This window comes from Centroberyx affinis, unplaced genomic scaffold (genome assembly GCF_046629955.1).
Source record: "Centroberyx affinis isolate AG114_WGS23_722 - 3 ecotype Tasmania unplaced genomic scaffold, CSIRO-AGI_Caff_v1 ptg000168l_1, whole genome shotgun sequence".
NCBI classification, from domain to species: Eukaryota; Metazoa; Chordata; class Actinopteri; order Beryciformes; family Berycidae; genus Centroberyx; species Centroberyx affinis.
Genome location: NW_027278865.1, coordinates 196097 through 214681, shown reverse-complemented (window position 1 = coordinate 214681; position 18585 = coordinate 196097). Strand labels below are relative to the sequence as shown.

General features: G+C 43.6%; 2 protein-coding genes across 3 annotated transcripts; one reads left to right on the top strand and one right to left on the bottom strand.

The window, feature by feature from the left end:
- Positions 1-5241: 5241 nt before the first annotated feature.
- Positions 5242-8144, top strand: tbx16 (T-box transcription factor 16). The gene is made up of 9 exons (XM_071534216.1): positions 5242-5257; positions 5430-5586; positions 5724-5826; positions 6281-6445; positions 6746-6892; positions 7010-7080; positions 7185-7273; positions 7387-7600; positions 7706-8144. Exons 1-9 carry the CDS (start codon positions 5242-5244, stop codon positions 8142-8144), a joined length of 1401 nt encoding a protein of 466 aa, XP_071390317.1.
- A 3040-nt stretch (positions 8145-11184) lies between these two features.
- On the bottom strand, positions 11185-16853 carry klhl22 (kelch-like family member 22). 2 transcript variants are annotated; one of them, XM_071533912.1, is made up of 8 exons: positions 16754-16853; positions 16040-16371; positions 15772-15937; positions 15365-15676; positions 14465-14874; positions 13960-14152; positions 13492-13725; positions 11185-12855 (listed from the first exon to the last, which is right to left on the bottom strand). In XM_071533912.1, exons 2-8 carry the CDS (start codon positions 16285-16287, stop codon positions 12514-12516), a joined length of 1905 nt encoding a protein of 634 aa, XP_071390013.1. In that variant the 5' UTR covers positions 16288-16371; positions 16754-16853; the 3' UTR covers positions 11185-12513. The 2 variants fall into 2 exon arrangements, with proteins under 2 accessions (XP_071390013.1, XP_071390019.1); XM_071533918.1 differs by having other exon boundaries at positions 16040-16822.
- Positions 16854-18585: the final 1732 nt, after the last annotated feature.

Genomic DNA, 18585 nt, shown 5'->3' with positions numbered 1-18585 from the left:
GGTATGTTTTCCCAACCACGGATGTAAGACCTGAGGTTTTTATTATGTTTTGAAATCATGAAAAGCAACATTCGGCTTCATTTATAGCCAAAGCAGAGTCTGGCATGTAAGCAGTGAGGTATGACATTATCTGAGCATGGCTTCAGTTCTTACAATATTAGAAACTCTTATAGTTTCACTTATTTGACAGCAGCATTCGTCTTTCAGTTCCGTTAGACTATGCTTTAGTCTGCTAATGCTCTCGTATCACCAAAGTGATTATGCCTGTGTGTGTGTGTGTGTCCTGATTTCACTTTCTGTCAGAAAAAAGGATATAGATTTCAAGAACTGGTTTGTAAAATTACAAGGCCTCAAATATGCTAATGACATTTGGCTGGAGGATTAATTTTGGATATTGTTGTTTTAAATTAACTTCAGTCAGGTGCAGCTCAGACCAATTGAGACTTTGTATAAAACTGAGAACCATGTTATTTAAATTCCATCAATAACATTAATATTTGATCCTGACAATGAATTCTCTATTAGCTGGAAGTAAAATACAGATAATATCCAAACAACATCATTTGTGTCAAGATGAAATAATCCTGATGATTAAAACTAAAATTAAGAACTATCCAAAAATGTTTCATTACAAGATGGGCATTACTGTAAGTTATCTTCCCCTTAGTTGTTTTTGAAACTTGAAAAATGAGGAAAAACATCCTCTTATTTCAGTCACCATGCCCCCCTATGGAGCTGTGGTGTTTTTCTTGTCCCCACTCGCCCCTGTAGCCGGCAGACCACCCTGTTGCCCACATTGACTTTGTGGTCAAAGGGCTTGTACACTCTGGTGTGAAGTCTCCGACACGAGGGAAGTCATTAGTCTTCATTAGCAACTTCCAGGAGTTTCTTATGAAGTGCTGTGAAATTGTCATTTGCCCCTTTGCCAGGCAAGCTAGATTTGAGGTTTGTTTTCTTATGTGGCAGACCAAATGTGTGTTCGCCCAACCCCTAGTTTCACTATGTGACATCACGCTCACTCCTAATTTGGGATGTCAGAGAGGGCATTTGAACACAATCTTTCTCAATTCTATCAACAAAAAGAGGTTTATTTTTATATCTGTTCTGCAAAGTCTAAATGGAATCTAAATGAATATAATAAAATCATATGAATTATAAAACATTGACCAAACTAGCTACTTTAGCTTGTGATTTCATCTTGTGAGCTCAAAAATTCATGCTGGTGTTTTTTGTTGCCAAATTATTTGTATTCATACCTTCAGAATCAAATACTGTGCTGTGCCAGTAGATTCACAGAAGATTGGACATGGGGCTATGAATCCGTTCTAATCACACCGCAGGATAGAAAAGCACAGGAACTGAAATTGTGATGGACCTGTGGTCAGGTAGACATTTCTCCTGTGATGTGTGATTGTTCGGTCTCCTGCGACATCAGGTTGTTTCCAGCCAGCGGCTGCTACCTCTACAAACCCCTCAAAGTGGCCAATTAAGCATCAAAAGGGCATGCTGCATGGCTAATGTGAGCGAAAGGTGTGAGATTTCTCGTCAGTCCACTCCAGGGGCTCTTTATTGGGCTGCTAGAGAGCCGTCTGATCCTTGGGACCTGGCTGTGTATTGGCAGCTGTTAACTGCTGAGCACAAGGGGATCTGTGCAGTTAAAGCAAATGGCCACAGACTGACACCTGGGAGGTAGACCATCCCTGCTGAAGGTGATCACTGAGCAGACAGGGAGAGACTCAGGTAAAATAGAGGAAAAAAGAGGCTTGTACAGCCATCAGTCATGGGGGTTTCATCTGAGTAGGGGTATCAGCTGAGCTTGTATCATTGCTTAATACTGAGGATATCTGTGGTTAGTTGTGAGTGTGCCATCTACTGTAGGAATCCTGCTATCATCCCTTTTCATTCACTCTTCCCTGGTAAACATTAGTAATGAGCAAAACTCATATACAGTATTTGACATCAGACAAGATATCGTCGTTGGCCCACTCAGTGTCTCACATGGGTGCGTCTGATACCCATAAAGAGGAGGAAATGAGTGAGGGCCTTAGACAAAATCCACCTGGTTTGTGGTTTGCCCTACCAGTCATAGTCAGTCTCAGAATAGAATAGAACAAAATAGGAAACTCTAATGTCCTCATTGAGGCAATTTGTTTCAAAACTTAAAAACAGTTACAGCAGACAACACTTATTTCAACATTCAGCACACAAAAGAATTACATGGTAAAAGTGGAATCACCTATTGAAATCAAATAGGCCTATTATACTGTATTATACTGTGTAGTAATAATACAGTTTCAGAGCTTCAGTGCTTTGTTGTCAACAACCCTCAGGTGACAAACACATATCAAGATAAAGTACATGCAATTTAAAACTGTACATGTCCAGATAAAATGCATACTATGAAGTGCACACTCCATAATGTAGCATCCTATTTAACTGCAGAATAGGTCAAAACATCATGAGTTAAATCATTTAAAAGTAGTAATGATCAAAATAAAAACAAGCAAGTTAAACAAGTTAAAGTGCATGTTGTTTGTAGTATGTAGGACTGGAGGGGATTAAATAGCAGTTTTTATGGCCCCAGCTTATCCACTGTGTAACGGCTGAAGGGATGAATGAGTTTCTGGTTGTATTTGTTTTAGTCTGTGGACATCTGAACCTGTGGCCAGATGGTAGAAACTCAAACTTGTGATTAAGGGAAAGGTTATGGGAAATGTCTATAGCCATCTCGTCTGCCATTTTGATCTCTCTGCTGCTCGCCTATGACTTTCCCACATATCTTTCCCATCCTACCCAGTCTTCTCCAGACTGCTATCTCTCTGACATGTCATCCAAGTCCAAATCCTCCGAGGCAAGCTGTTACATACGACAGCGGCCCCTGCCTTTGTCCCTGGGCCACGTACTGAAGCCTCACCAGTCCCACCTGTCACCTCCTGACTCGGCGTGTAATGGGATTGACACTGCCGCTGCTGAAATGTACACCTCGGCTCTGCCACTGACACACTCGCTCGCTAAAGCCGGACGGGTCATCTCCCGAGGATTTACCATCAAAATCTCTCAATTTCTTGTGTTATCTGTTCTCTCCTGAACACACAAAGAGCTGTGTGATCTCTTCTCCCCGTGAAAGGGTTGAAGGGGATCCCCAGACCCTGAGACCAGACCGCTCAGCGGTCTCTGGGAATCAGGAGTTTGCCCCTCAGAAGTGCTAAGTGAGGAGAGCCACACTGAACCTGTGATTAATAACTCCTCGACAACAATTGGCTTCACATAAGGAGGATAAAAACACATCGCACTTCCTCAAGGCCAAAGTTCTGCCACCAAGTTGGCTCTCCACACCAGGGGGGGATTACTGGGACAGTCCTGCAGCAGGGTTTTACCCCAATTCGGCATTTAACATGAGCTATGCCTTAGTATTAAAGTGGTTGTACAAGAGCTCTACATCTTTAAGTGCATCTTGTTGATGGCACCATTATTACCACTGTGCCATTATCCTGTTTTATTCTACATCGACCCAACACAGGACCCTTCAACAGACTAATCAATATTTTCACAGGCAAGACTCTCTGGTTGTAAACATCTCTTTATGCACACTTAACTGCTGATTCTTCAGATAGCTGCGCTCACTTAGAAAGTGGGGAAACATTCATCAGTCTATTTTGCTTTGTTGCACAAATTGCTGTTGAAGTGAAATTTTCGCTCTGGCAACCGAGCTGTTATCCATACAGTTGCTGGGAGACAAGCAGCAAAAGATGCCATTCTGTTAGAGAACTGAGAGCACAGAAGGTATTGTATGCAACATGCAAGCGTGAGAATACAATGAGAAAAGTAACTGGAAGTGTTGGGACTGTACTAGGAGAGGCGGCATGAGACATGAAAGTCATGCAAGTCAATTCAGATTTTGATGTCAAGAGTGGGAACTTGGTTCAGTTATTGTGAATGCAGGTCCTCTATGCTAATAGCTGCAGTGTTTAGCATTTGTTTTGCCTGTGGTAACAGGGTATGATACAGGCGGAGACAGCCTGTGAATGACACTCGTGGATTTGCCTGGCTGTGGATTGTGGGAGGATGGTTGGGTTGTTGTGGCAGGTCTTTATTCTCCCTCCCTCCTGTCCCATTCAAGGCTGACTTGGGCTTGTGGTGCTAACTGGCTGTTAATTGCTAGCCTATACACTGGCTTTCTCCACATTGAGAACCCAGGCCCTTCAGGGGAAACTAGCCTAATGAGATTATCTATCAGAGCAGGGGCTTGTCTAGACTCCCCAATACACAACCCCCGCTGCCGGCAGCCCACAGCCAGCACAAGACGCCCCCAGGTAAAAGTTACCTGGAGGAAGACTGCATGTTATCATCACGCCATTATGGGTTTACACAGAGTTTCCCACCCACTTCTCAATTTCTATGATGGAGAACAGGCTGAAGCTGAGTCATTTGGAAAAGTGTAAAGGTGATCAGATGTTAGGTTTTAGAAAATTTTGAAATTACTATAATTTTATGCAATTGGATTTGTACAATGATAAATGTGAGTGTTATGTTTCTATATTCAACAGACTCTCAGAGACAGAAAATACTCCTATTTTGAGAAAATAATGAATCCTTTCATGTAAAATGCAAAATAAAATGGATTATCTCACTTGAATGTGGCTTCTCCTGTATTTCTATCAGTTGTGTGAATGAATCATAATGGATATTTTACCACATTTCACGAAGACACTAAATGGGGGGTTTGTGTGCGGTTATGTCTGTGTGAATGATATTTAAGCTGATTTTGGTGCCGCTGGAAGCCCCGATCTGCAGCAGGGAAGCCCGTCCATATTTGTTTAAAAGTCTCTTAGCAGTTAATAAAGATGCATTTCCTCCGACCCCCTTCCTGTGGGGACGGTATCAAGGCTCTGTTAAGTCTCTTTGATTTCCAGCACCCTCCAATCACAGTGGGACACTGACTCATCATTGTGTCACTTCAAAGCCTGGGAATGGCTCTCCTGACCCCACCCACTGCAGGGCTCCCCTTAAAAGTCATGGACACCCCATCCTGCAGGACTGAAGATCTCTCACTTATCTGGTGCCACAAGACTGATTGACTTACACTCCCTGAACCACTGGATTTACACAGAAGGCAGATGAGCGAGGAGGGAGCGCAGACCTAAACCAACACTTTGGATATCATTGATAACTGGATTGCTGATCTGCACTCTGTGCATGAACCTTTTCCAGCTCTGCCTGTGCCGCCACTCAATCTGAAGAATGCAGTCCATCAGAGGTGAGTACAGTTTTCTGACCATCAAGACTTCATTGGATTTCCACTGGATTTTTCCATCAAAAGCCCCAATTTCCTAATTCGTTTTGGAAGGATTAGGCTGTAGTCTTCAGATTACTCAAATATCTTCACAGTTACTAAAGCATGGCTATGATGAATCTCGCTTCTTTACTAGACTTGAAGCCCAGCTTCAGCGGCCCCCCTCCATCCTCCATGGCTGCTGGCCCCGATGCCTATCTGCAAGGCAGCATCAGGATGACTCTGGAGGACCCCGACCTCTGGAAGTCCTTTCATGAGATAGGAACAGAGATGATCATCACTAAGCCGGGCAGGTAAGACGAGCAGGAAAATTACATTCACCAGTCAAAAATGTTGGAGAACTACTCCAGTGTCTAATGTGATTGTTTAAAACAGATATTTTATTGTCTGTGCTTATATTAACTCATGTATTCACTTCTGTTTTTTTCAGGAGAATGTTTCCACACTGTAAAATTAATCTCACCGGCCTGATTCCATGTGCCAAGTACATCTTATTGGTTGACATGGTTCCTGAGGATGGCTTCAGGTATAAGGTAAGACAACAAGAGATTTATCATTTATTTATAAAACACTAAAATCAGAATGTAATATTTGTAGTACTTTTTTACCACACAGTTCAAAAAGTGAAAACGAGTCAAAATTTTAGCCTTGATTTATAGCAACCATGGCATTGGCCATAGTTTCCCCTGAGTGCTTACTGGTATCCTCAGACAAGACTCAGCCCCATCCCCTGTTTATCACCCCCCCCACCCGACCCCCTCCCCTGACATTGCACATCAAAGGCTGTTATCTCTTCCTGTTTTTCTATCCCCTGCTGGGAGCCCACTGTACTAGCCCCCTATCTCCATGGGTGGTAGTGGCCAACCATCACTCTCCACTCCATCGTCCCCCTCGCACTGTGGGAAGGGAAGACGGTGCTCCTCCGTAAATCACCTTATTGTATGACAGATTAGCCTAATGATGCTTTGACTCTCTGTCTCCTTCCAGTGGAATAAAGAGAAATGGGAGGTGGCGGGAAAAGCAGAGCCCCAGCCTCCCTGCAGGACCTACCTCCACCCAGACTCTCCAGCCCCGGGGAGCCACTGGATGAAGCAGTCCGTCTCCTTCCTCAAGCTCAAGCTCACCAACAATACACTAGACCAGCACGGCCATGTAAGTAACATGAATCAAAATGGATTGCGCTAGCAGCCATTCCTCCTCATTTCCAAATTATATCCACCATGTACAGAAAGTGACTCACACAGAATGATTGACAGCAACAGATTTAAAAAAGCATGGTGCTTTTTAAAGGATAGTGGGTAATTTAAATCCTTGGTTGACAAATGATAACACTGCTACAGACTGGATTTTATTCCCCCACAAAATGGATACTTAAGGAAGTGTGCAGTGCACTTAAAAGTGGCTTAAAATGAAAGGACTCAGACCTTGATCCAACTCTTCCTCTCTTTGCAGATAATTTTGCACTCTATGCATCGCTACCACCCGCGCTTCCACATCATTCAGGCCGATGATCTGTTCAGCGTCCGCTGGAGTGTCTTCCAGACCTTCACCTTCCCCGAGACTTCCTTCACAGCAGTCACTGCCTACCAGAACACTAAGGTCAGTCTCCTTTTTAACTGCAAGCCAATGCCAGCTATTGGTGAGGAAATCACACATGACTGAGATTTACCTAACCTAATATAACAAGATAACTGAATTGATGTTGCCTCCCCTCAGATAACAAAGCTGAAGATCGATCACAACCCATTTGCGAAAGGTTTCCGGGATGAAGGAACGAATACAAAAAGGTTGGTATGGTAGTTTTCACATAGGCTGTTTTGTCTTGATGCTTGAATGACTATTAACCTGAGCATTCAAGTATTGCTTTAATAAACCTGATGTTTCTCTGCAGGCGTGCAAACAAGAACCCAGCCTGCCCTGAAAAGCGAGCCAAGACGACTGGCGCTCTGAACAGAGAGTCTGAAGAAGACAGTCCTCCAGGTACTGACTTTAGACTCTTCTTCTGCTCATGCTTTTTTGTGTTGTTGTGTTCTGTACTGTAAGTTGATCTGATGATTCGTGTCTGACATTTGTGTCTGATTTGTGTGTGGCAGATTTCTGCCGGTCGTCATATGAGGGTTACGAGGGGGAGGAAGGAGATCTGCCGAAAAGGAAAGAGGTTGATGCAGTCAAGGAGGAGCGCTACTCCCCTTGGACTGCTGAGAGGGAGCACAGTGTGAGGACTGAATCCCCTGCTGGGACAGACACCAGGGACATGTACAACACAGAGCAGCTTGTGCCGGCACCAGCCTCCTACCAGCCTTACAGGTGAGCACCACTGAAGTGATACACATCCTCTGACACATACAAGAACTTAGTCTCGTCACAGCAAACACGCCACAAATCACTGATGACATTCGCTTTGCTCTCCAGGTTCCATGAATACGGAAAGTCCCCGTCTCCCTCCTCCAGCATCGGCAGCAGTAACGGAGGATCGGGACGCAGCAGCTTTGAGTCCCGGGTCCCTGACGTCGCCACCGTCCCCGAGCACGAGTCTTCAAAGTCCCGCACGCACGAGATGGGCCCGTCCCCCTGCGGCCCCCAGCCCCTCCCCGGCCACCAGGACTACACCGGGGTGCTGAACATGACCATGGCCCAGGCCGGCAAGCCGGGGGTGCTGGGCCACCACATATATGGCCCCTACGGCGCCGAGCAGCCGCTGGGCCAGTGGAGCGGCCCCGGCCCCGCCCAGTACCCCCCTCCCCACCACCTGGCCGCCGACTACACCACGCAAGCCATGCACCACGGCTATCACCATGGCAACGTGGCCGAGTGGAGCCAGTACCCGCTCTTCTCCTATTCCTGCTGGTGAAGGAGTCTTCGGTGAGGAGAGATACTGTACTGACTGAGAGTGACTGTGCAGACGCTGCTGTGTGCCATCTTGCCACAATGTTGATCCAGTGCTCACAGCTATGAGAATGCATGCCCAGACACGGCCGAGGGCCAGACGCCTGCCTGTGTCAAGAACAGAAAGACTGAAAGATGAGAAGAAGTAAGGAGCAGCCTGTCACTGTCTTATGTCTTATGACTGGCTGCACTGACTGCTGCTGTCACAGCAGGTTTCAGTCTGCAGTGCTGACTGCAACTAGAGTGCAGTAGGCCTATGTCATGCTAATTGGTTGTCTTATTGTTGAATTGTCTATTTATTTTGTATTTGAATTGAAGTTCATCTCCAAGTTTAAATATTATTTTTGTAAAAAAAAAAAAAAGAAATTAAGAAAGAATGAATAAAAACATTGGTGTGCAATTAATTTCTGTCTTGAAATGTGATGTGATCTGAAAATAAAAACCTAAAAGTCACAATGATTTAGAGTTTTCTTTTGTGCACACAGACTTTCCACTGGATTTCCATATGTTTTCCATCACATTTTGATACACAGCTCCATTTACTGAACAATTAAAATCAATGAATGAATGAGAATAGAGTGCATGGTAACAGCTTTTCAGATCGTCCTGTGTTGAAGACAGCAGCGTCCTCTGCAGTAAACTTCTGAATGCCTGGTACTGGCCACCTCTGAAAACCAATACATCCTGTGGCTGTGTGTTTGTATTTCCTCTTTGTTGATCTAATGGGGACCACACTCTAGTTTCGACTGGCCCAGCATGCATTAAAGACCCTGCATTATTGTGGCTCTGGCAGGGGGAAAGGCTCACCTGCTGAGGTTTACCCACCGGCATCATAAAGCATTGCACGACTATCGTTCTCCATGTCAATGAGCGTTAAAAAGCATGAAAATGGGGGGCTGTTGGCTCCCTTTCACAACTGAAAAACACAAGGCTGCGCTCATCACCCCCACCCTGGGTGGATATGAGCTGCTAATGACTGTTGTAAAGGCCGGGGGGGGAGGTGGGGTGTCATCCTCCTGGTGTGATGTGGGCTTTTATTCAGCGCAATTCATTATCTTGCAGGCTTCTTGAACCATTAGAGCCATATGTCCGGCCCCTTTCTCCTTCGCCACAGGCTTCCCCCCAGCTGTATGATGCACACAGTTTTTATTTACACAGTTTAATGAGGAAAGAGAATGGAGATCCGTATTGGTTTCTGTGCCGCTCCGTCGCACTCAGGTCCCTCATTCTGGTGATTATTAGATGTGCTGATACAGTCTTGGGAGAGAAGGTCAGTGTAATGAAGTTCACATTCGGAGTAATTATATTGCTAAGATGTCAGCTCTTTCATGAAATCCAGTAAAAATAGGATCAGTTTGAAGGGAACTGGGAAGTTGAAATCCTGGTTCAGACATTAAAGAGCAGAGCGACTAGTGGTGCAGGATATTGTTTGGGGTTGAGCTGCAGCTACTGAGGACAATACAGAAAGGCTTGTCCCCAAGTTCTTAATGCACATAACCTGTATTTTGGTTTTGTCAGAACATGTGATCTTTCAGACAAAGAAGGGCTCAGTGTAAAATACAAGATTGTGTACAATTTCAGCTTGCTGAAACCAATAATAATATAAGCTGTGAATATTCAGGTGATACTCATGGAAAATGTAAAGGAGTTGTACTTCCCAAATATAACATTTAGGGTTAGACGAACTTGAGTTTTTTGGAACATCTGCACTCACAAATAAAGTGTACATTACTGTATTTCTTTCTGTGTGTATCCTAACCCTAACCCTAACCTGAACAATCTATTCTAATTTTACAGCCAAACCTCTATTAATGACAACATTCTCTACTATGTTTCTATGGTGATGCTCCTTGATCATACATAGCAGAATGTTACATACATCATTTGCACTCCAGAGTAAATTCATACTGATGCCAAGTAAGGACGCCTATAATGTTTTCTTACTGTTGCTCTCACCGTGAATCACTTAGAATTGGAGCATCAGCTAAATGCCTAAAAGGTGATGCAGCATGGAGGTTGAGCTGTGTCACAGACTGGGGCTGCGGGGTCAGCGCACTCCCCACATGGCCCGGAGGAATATGTCAAATGGTGAAGAGGAGCATTTCCGAGTGCAGAGCTCCTTCCACAGGTGACTCTTAACCTTCTTCGTTCATCGCTGCTCTGACTTCCTGCCCTGACAAGTTGACTCAGGCTCACCATATGCAGCCTACGCAGCAGGAGAAACAACACAAATGAAAGCAAGGGAGGGAGCACTCAGTAAAAAAAACTCCCTAGACACTCACATCCAAGACTCCATTGGGTTTAAACTGTGCAGCGCACACCAATGGGCAATTTAGGGCTTTTAATTGCTCTGATAATGGTCAAGCAAAGAGCAGCAGATCGACCTGCACTCAGATGTCTGTAAAGGCCGCTGACGAGGTTAAGTGCACGACATATGTCTTAACTATCCCCCAGGGGGTAATGGTTTCAGAATGAATAGATTGCTATTTACAGACGTATAAACATAAACATAAACATAAACATAGCAGATTGTTGAAGTAAGATGTCCAGCGCTGGTGTCAGCAGGCCCCAGCAGACAACTTGGAGGGGGCCGGCACAACAGTGTGAAAGAGAGAGTGGGGGCCACTCACTTAGGGCTTGTGGGGGGTAACAGATGTAGATGAAACAGTCTCAGAGAGGAAAGCAGCAGTCAAGCTTCATAAAGTAAATGGAGTGTAGGGCCAAATGGAGAGGAACTGGTGGAGACTGGGCGGGATAAAGGGCATAAGGCAGCAGCCGACACAGCCTGTTCCAGCCTGCTTAGTTACTGTCATTTCAGTCACAGCTCAAATGAGGAAGACAATGATCGCTGGGAATTTTCTTTTCAGTTGCATTCATGAAATTATGCTGAATTACACAAATATAAGACAGCTATGTGAAACATCAGTAAAGAGTAAAAGTACACTTTCTAGAACCCAATTAAAGCGCACACATGACAAATTCAATATATTACTAATTTTATTAAACTTCAAACTATGCCCATGGATAGGATAACTTAACTTGCATAATCTGACCCCATGTGTGACAGTGTGTTCCAATACATTATATTTTCCCGTTGAGACATAATTTTCATTATGTGAAAAAGAACATTTTGAAACTTTCCATAATTGTTACTTGAGTCTTCCCATGATACAGAAATAATGTATGCATAGTGGTATGGATGTCATAAAACTCTGCCAATACAAATATTCTAATGGAATTCTTTTGTGCGCTCTTTGGATTACGCCATGAAATGGCTTACATTAAAGTGATAGATCAATGAGAGGATAGCAATAAAAACCATTACCATAATGGTTTGGCTTCACCACACAAAACAGCTGTTGTAAATGTATATCATTAATTTACAAACATGGCAACATGTTGTGAGGTGACGTCTACAACCTGTAGCACCAATGCCTCATTATTCAGGTACCAACCATAATCAATTAAACAATGTTTTGAACTTAAACCTTGATATGAGAGGCACAATACCTAAGGCCCATCTCTATTAAAACAAAACAAAACAAAATGCACAATACAGGTTCAGTGTAGCCACAAAAACAAGGCACAATGTTAAAATTCACCACTTCATGAGTAACAGCTTAATGATTACTTTTAGGTGGATGTGTTAATACCTCCACTCTAGCTTTTGGCAAAAACCAGTAGTTGCCAGGCCCGAGATGTGAACAAAATAGTTTTAAAAAGTCATTAATGTCTATCCATTAATGTCAGAATTTGACAATTCAGTTATCTAGCTTAACGCTTTGATGGCCATTACAAAAGGTGGCAGCTGCAATTAACATTCTAAACACCAAGTCTGAAATAATTTTAGAAGAAAATCCTATATCAAAAATTGTATTTAAAAGAACAACCATGGGCAGCTCAGAGTTCTCCATGTTATCACATTATTGCATAGCCAGTATTGCTCACTGCCTCATTACTCAGTGACAAACAACGCAGGAACAGCTCCAGTGACAGAAAAGAAAATGAGGGATCAGCTATGAACAGCCATGTAAGCATTTACATGTGAGTAGGCCAAGGATTCATGGATTGAGTGTGATTATATAAGTACACATATTTGAGAAATAACAAATAAGTGTCTAAAGGCCATGAATGACACTTTGGTTCAGAGGCACTCAAAGTGGTCAACATGCAAGGAGGAAACAACGCTGCCAAAACCACTGTGACAAAAATGTGGGGAAAATATCCCCAAGGTACTTCTGCTTAGGACATGCTGAATAACAAAGTGCCTGATGGTCTCCAGTCCCCATAGATTTGTTTCCAACAATGCTGCCTCTCGACAGCTGAGACACAGATTAGTCCTCACTGGAGTCCTCCGAGTTGTCCATGTCCACGTCTTCCCATGAGGCCTTGGTGCGCTGATCCCAGCTTCTGGCCTGGCCAATCACAGCTGGGGGCAGCGGCACCACACAGGCTGCCAAGCCGGAGATGCGGTCCTCAAATTTTGTTCCGCTCTCCCAGTCATCTGTGTCGGTGTTGTACATGTGAACGTATTTCATCCTATTGCCTTTATCATGAGAGCGTCCTCCCAGTATGTAGATGCGACTGTCCAGCACCGCCACGCCTGGTTCTCCATGTCCAGCAGGGAGAGGGCTCATCAGAGACCAAGAGTTAGCTGCTGGGTTGAAGCATGCCACCTGAAAAAATGGGAAATGCATTACTCTCCATTACATAAAATTTAATCGACTTGATACATAAACAATAAATCGATCATTGATTTTTCTTGAACATCCCTAATCAATAATAAGCCTGTGAAAACGCGACACTCTGGCTCAAAATATACATTCAATAAATACATTCTTATTATTGTGTATTATTTAACCCACAAAGTTAGAAACATTGACTTTTCAGCCCACAAAGGCCTTCATCAGAATGTAAAATGACGTGGGACTAGACAGGCTATATTTTGTAGTTAGGGTTAATTAGAGACAGCTGTGAGTGATTTCCCCTAGAGATCAAGGCGTCCTGGTTGAGGGGGCACTGTGAGACAAAAATGAGAGCAAAAAATAAAAGGCATACCAAACACATTCAAATACAACAGCGTTATACAAAGAGAAATCTCTCACATAAAAACCCCAAGTATAAGAACTTGGGGGTTAAAGGAAAAATGACAAATAAGGCTATGAAACAAACAACAGGAATACAACATTTTAAATGTTGTTATCAAGTACACTGGGACTATTCGACTTTGTTTTTGGCTGCACCTTGGCTCACACCGGCGCGAGCGCTGCCTTTGGTCTGCAGCAGTAAACACTGGTGAAGAGATATTATACCTTAAGGACATCGCGCCGATATCCACGCTCATCATTGCTGCCGCCAATAACGTAGACTTGTCCGTTAACAGACGCCATGCCATGCCAGGCCCGCTCCACGGGCCCCTCTGCACATGGTGTCCACTGGTTGGCCGCAGGGTCAAAGCAGTAGGTCTCTCTCAGGTACGTCACGCCTCTGCGCCCGCACGTAATGTAAATTTTGCCGTCCACCACTGCTCCAGCATGGGCATAAACCTAGAGGAAAGGCTACACTAGTATTGAGGGAAATTTATGGCAAACCATTATGAAAAGGGGAATTATTCCTTATCACTGCTACCCAGCAGCAATGCCTCCAAGAGGAAAGCCCTTTAATCAACAACACATCAGTGGGTATGCAGCACCATCATGTGGATTGTGGCAGTATTACATTCATTTATTTTTTTACGTGGGCAATTGTTCCATCTTCACAGAATTTCTATTTTTCCATACCTCTCTCCTAAGGGCAGCTACGTATTCCCATGTGTTGGTGTGTGGGTCATAGCGCTCCACTGAGTCCAGTTCACAGCTGTAGTCCCGCCCTCCGATGGCATATATATGGCCGCCCACCACACAAACACAGTGGTCAGCATGCTGCTGCTGCAGAGGCTTGATAGAGCACCAGCTGTTGTGACGAGGGTCGTATCTGGGAAGAACAGACAAGTCTCAGAGCAATCCAGAAGAAATATGACTTGTCTACCTGCCCCTTCAATCAGCAGGAAGCAATCTGTGCACAAATAACAGCTCAAATCAAATCAAATCAACTGCGAGGAGCAACACAGAGCATGCTATCTGAATAAAACAAATCTGTTGATTACTTCTTATTTAAACAGTGTATGACATGTTTGTTTTTCACCCTCAGTAACGTCACTTTAACGTTAGTCGGTCCAAGATACAGACAAAAGGATACAAAATAATGTGATCACACCAACAGTTCAGATGTGCGATGGGACCTCACCTCCAGCAGCGGGTCTCGGCACGAAATCCACTGGTGTTCTTGTCTCCCCCGATCAGATAGACAAAGTTGTTGAGCACAGCGATACCCTGGTTGGACATTCGGGGGGCGTGAGCTGCGGTGAGGGTCCTCCACTCGCCCCAGCTCGGGTGGAACACCTGAAACAAGTCCTCGCTGTCGGTGAGGGAGCCCGAGGTGAACATCCCCCCAAAGCCCAGGATGCAGTGGAAGCTGGAGCGCGGCTGGGTGAGAGGATCCTGGAGGACGGGCTGCCAGATCTCCTGCTCGTGGTAACGCAGGGCGGCCGTGACCGACTCCTTTAGTGGACACTGGTTCAGTCTCCCGCACAGCCTTTGCAACACTTGTTTCTCCATCAGGCAGAAACGCACAGCCTCAAGCATCCTCAGATTGTCCTTTGAGACAGAAAGATAAGAAATTAGCTGAATGTGATTAGGGTAGATCAAGGTTAGACAAGTGTGGAATGCTGAAGAACACACCTCTCTCTTTCACAAATGTGCTAGCTCTGACAAATAACAGATTACGCTCAGTGGGACATGTCTACATTCATTCACTGGATTCTGTTTCCCTCACCTTTGTAATGAGGTTAAATTAGATCATTTTAAGTAATTCTGCGGCGATGTTACTGTCTCTCACATTGACTAAATGCATGACACTTAGCCATAACCCTTCTTTTCCCACGAGCTCAGAAAATGTGTTTCACTGGGGAATTGCTGACAAGAAAATATAAATGGATTATACTGCAGCAGAATCCCAGTCTCTTCACATCTACTTAAAAAGCAGGTGCATAGTCAAATAGAGTGGTTCCCTCCCTGTCCAGTGAATACTGTGAATCTGGGGAGCTGGAGAGATGAGTGCGATATGCAGACAAACCTTATGACCTACCTGCAAGCACACCTGGTCCGTCTCCACCTGCTCGGGACTGTAGTGGTAGTGCAGTGCCGCCTCATACACCTCATTCTCACTGTTCACCTCAAGCTCATCACTGCACAGCACTCTGAAGACTGTATCTGGGGGCAGCTGTCGGTACACCTCAGTCCGAGACAAAGTCTGGATGTTCCTAAGGATGTAGGAGTGGACCTTGGAATCAAGTTGCTGAAGCCCGTACAGATCGGCTAGTTTATGCATCTCCAAAATGTTGGTGTCATCCAGCCAGGAGAAGAGGAAGTCACAGCAGAAGTTAATGACATCCTCAATCTATAAAACACAGAAAGGGTACAGGTTAGCTCTGTGACCTCAAAAAGGGAACAACTTGACTTAAGTAGGCAAGAGGAGGAGAGCAAACAGCCTACCTGTACCAGAGTGGCAGCAACCAGGACTTCCTGCACATTGTCCAGGTCTAACTCGATCTCTGAGGTGTAGATGAAATCAAGTAGTTTTGTCATGGCCATATAGGTCACCCCATGTACCGGGATCTCCATCTGCTGTGTCTCCCGAAGCCCTCCAGCAAACATCCCCCTAGTGGAGAAACAATGCACTGTTATATGGCTTATGTTGAGAAGTGACACCATTAGAGCCACCTTTTTGATGGAAAGATTCAAGCAAGAAGCGGGCTGATACCGAAAGTAATCGCAGGAGGCAGCCAGAAGGATGCGGTGGGCTTGAATAGGCTGACCCTCTACCATCAGCACCACATCAAACAGGATGCCACTTTGCCTGAGAGACAGCAGGCCGTCAAGCAAGCTCCTGAAGTGGGCAGAGCTTCTGAAGGTCTGACGGCCGCGGTGGCTTGACGAGCCGGCGAGTCCTCTGATTGGACTCAGCTCACCATCCTCGGCCATTGCAGGATGCTGGTGTCTTGGCTTCATCACTTGTATCTAGCAAATGCTGACATCATCTTTAGTATTCTTCACATGCTAGTTATAGCTATAAGCAGTAGCTGTTGTTGTCATCTGACGTTAAAGAAAGACACAAGCAAGAAGGGGAGGATTAGGTTGGGTTGACATTCACTGACAAAGCAGCTAATGTTAACATAAAAGTAGCGTTAGATGGTTAGCGTGAAAGGTCAGTGCCTGATTTTTGAACTAGTCGCTGGACAGATCCATAATCAGTTATATACATGATTAACGTTATGCATTGATCTACAGTAATGTCAGAAAGACATGGAAATGGAGCGTTACATAAGCAACTAACGTTAGCTAGCCTGCTAGGTAGCTGATGTAACGTTAGCGTATTGCTTATGCAAAGAGCTAGGTTAGCTAGACAGTAGGAACTATAACAAAACGACTGAACGCAAATATCTAAAGCCTTCGTCAAGATAAGTTCTCAACAAACCCTTTTCACATTAAATGTTTGGTTGAAATAACACCACGTCCTTCGTAGAACGGTTAGCGGAGGGCCCAGGCATCTGGTTAGACAAATCAAAACAAGTATGTTTACTTTTTGTGTCAGGCTGTGGGCTGAAATGCTACTGGCTGTTGCTGTCACATTGTCCCGCCCAGCTACCCAGCAACAGCCAATCACGATGTTTATACTGTGTTGACGTTGGACATCATCTTCCCTTTATATTGTCTTGGGTTTCTGATCATGCACATAGACAAAATAAAGCTTTTGTTAAACAAATTTGGATACTGCGGCTCTCTCTGTCGAGCACAAGAGGACGCTGTTATCTGCTTGTATGCTGTCTTCCCTTAGGGCCATTTCAAAAGGGTCAGACAACTTAAATCTTGAAGACATTAGGCATAGACCTGTGGTGTCCAGTCATGTGTCATAGAGTTTTTCATTACCAATCAAACTCTAACTCTCTGCTGTTTTTTTTTACTGACTAGTTAACCCCTGCCTGGATGAAAGTGTGCTAGTGTGTGCCTGTGCATGTGTGTGTATGTGTGTTGTCACACTACGTATCATAAAAGTATACTGGCAAGGTTGTTAACCTATTTAAAAAAAAATGAATAAAAAATAAATAAATAAAATTGTGAAAATGACATTTACCAGATAATAAAATTAAGTTAATTTAATTCTTATCTAAAATATTAAAGATATAACTTTCATCTACTGATATGTCAGAATTGTTTTTATCAATCTTGTCCACTGTGTGTTATATTCATCATTTTTGCTCTTCTAATATTAGATAGGTCTACATCTAATCAGACTGTTCCCACATTGGTTTTCCACTGTTTGATAACCAGAACTCTGCGTGAGCTGCCAGATAGATTTCCTACGGCAGTCTGTCTTGATGCTCCTTTTTTATTGAGGCCTCCATATTGCTTTGCTTTTACAATCTCATTCATCTTCTGGCAAGATTTCAATTTGCATATATCATTTCCTGGCACAAAGGCTGGAGATGTTTCCACTTGCAAAAAAAAACTGTTGGAATTATCCATCACTTGATTTATTGTCTAGTCTAATATATATTGTATATAGTATCTCCCCAGTTTGGTTGTAAAGTTTCTTTTTTGCTTGGTTCCTCTCAGATCAAGTCTTTGGTTGGTTCAGAGTTTAACACTGTCACAACCTCTTTTGGGTGCTTTCTTTCTAATGTTAATATCACCCACTCTTTGTTATGTGTCCTACACTGAACTGACTATTTTAATTGTGGTACAATTGAAATAGTCATTAATCAGAAAAATAGGTCAGTCATTAGTCACCATCAAGAAAATTAATGCTGAACCTAATAACCTATTATAACCTAACATTTGTTTGATCCTGTGAAATTTGAAAATTCCATATACAGATACAAGATACAATATGTATTCAGTGAAGTTTCAGCTAAACTGGGTCTTGTACACCAAACTACTAAGCACTTAACATGGAAACAGGTTAATGTAACAGTGTTACATTGTGTATTTAAATCTCTCACCATCTCACTGAACCTACAGGACAGTTTTATAATGAATTTGATTACGATCACTACATAAACGCAAAGATATAGTCTACAAGCAGTATTTGAAGGCAGTATAAATAGGCAATTATGACAACAGTTATGATGAGTAGTATTTTTTCAAGATTGCTTTATTCCTTATAACACACCATGTTAACTACATGGATTTTTTTTCTGTTCATCAATCCCCATTTAAGTGAAAGGCAATATTGTCCAACGTTATCTGATGGTTATTGCTCTGTATCTCAGGAATAAATCCTCTAAAGTATTGCTATTTTGTAAGTTA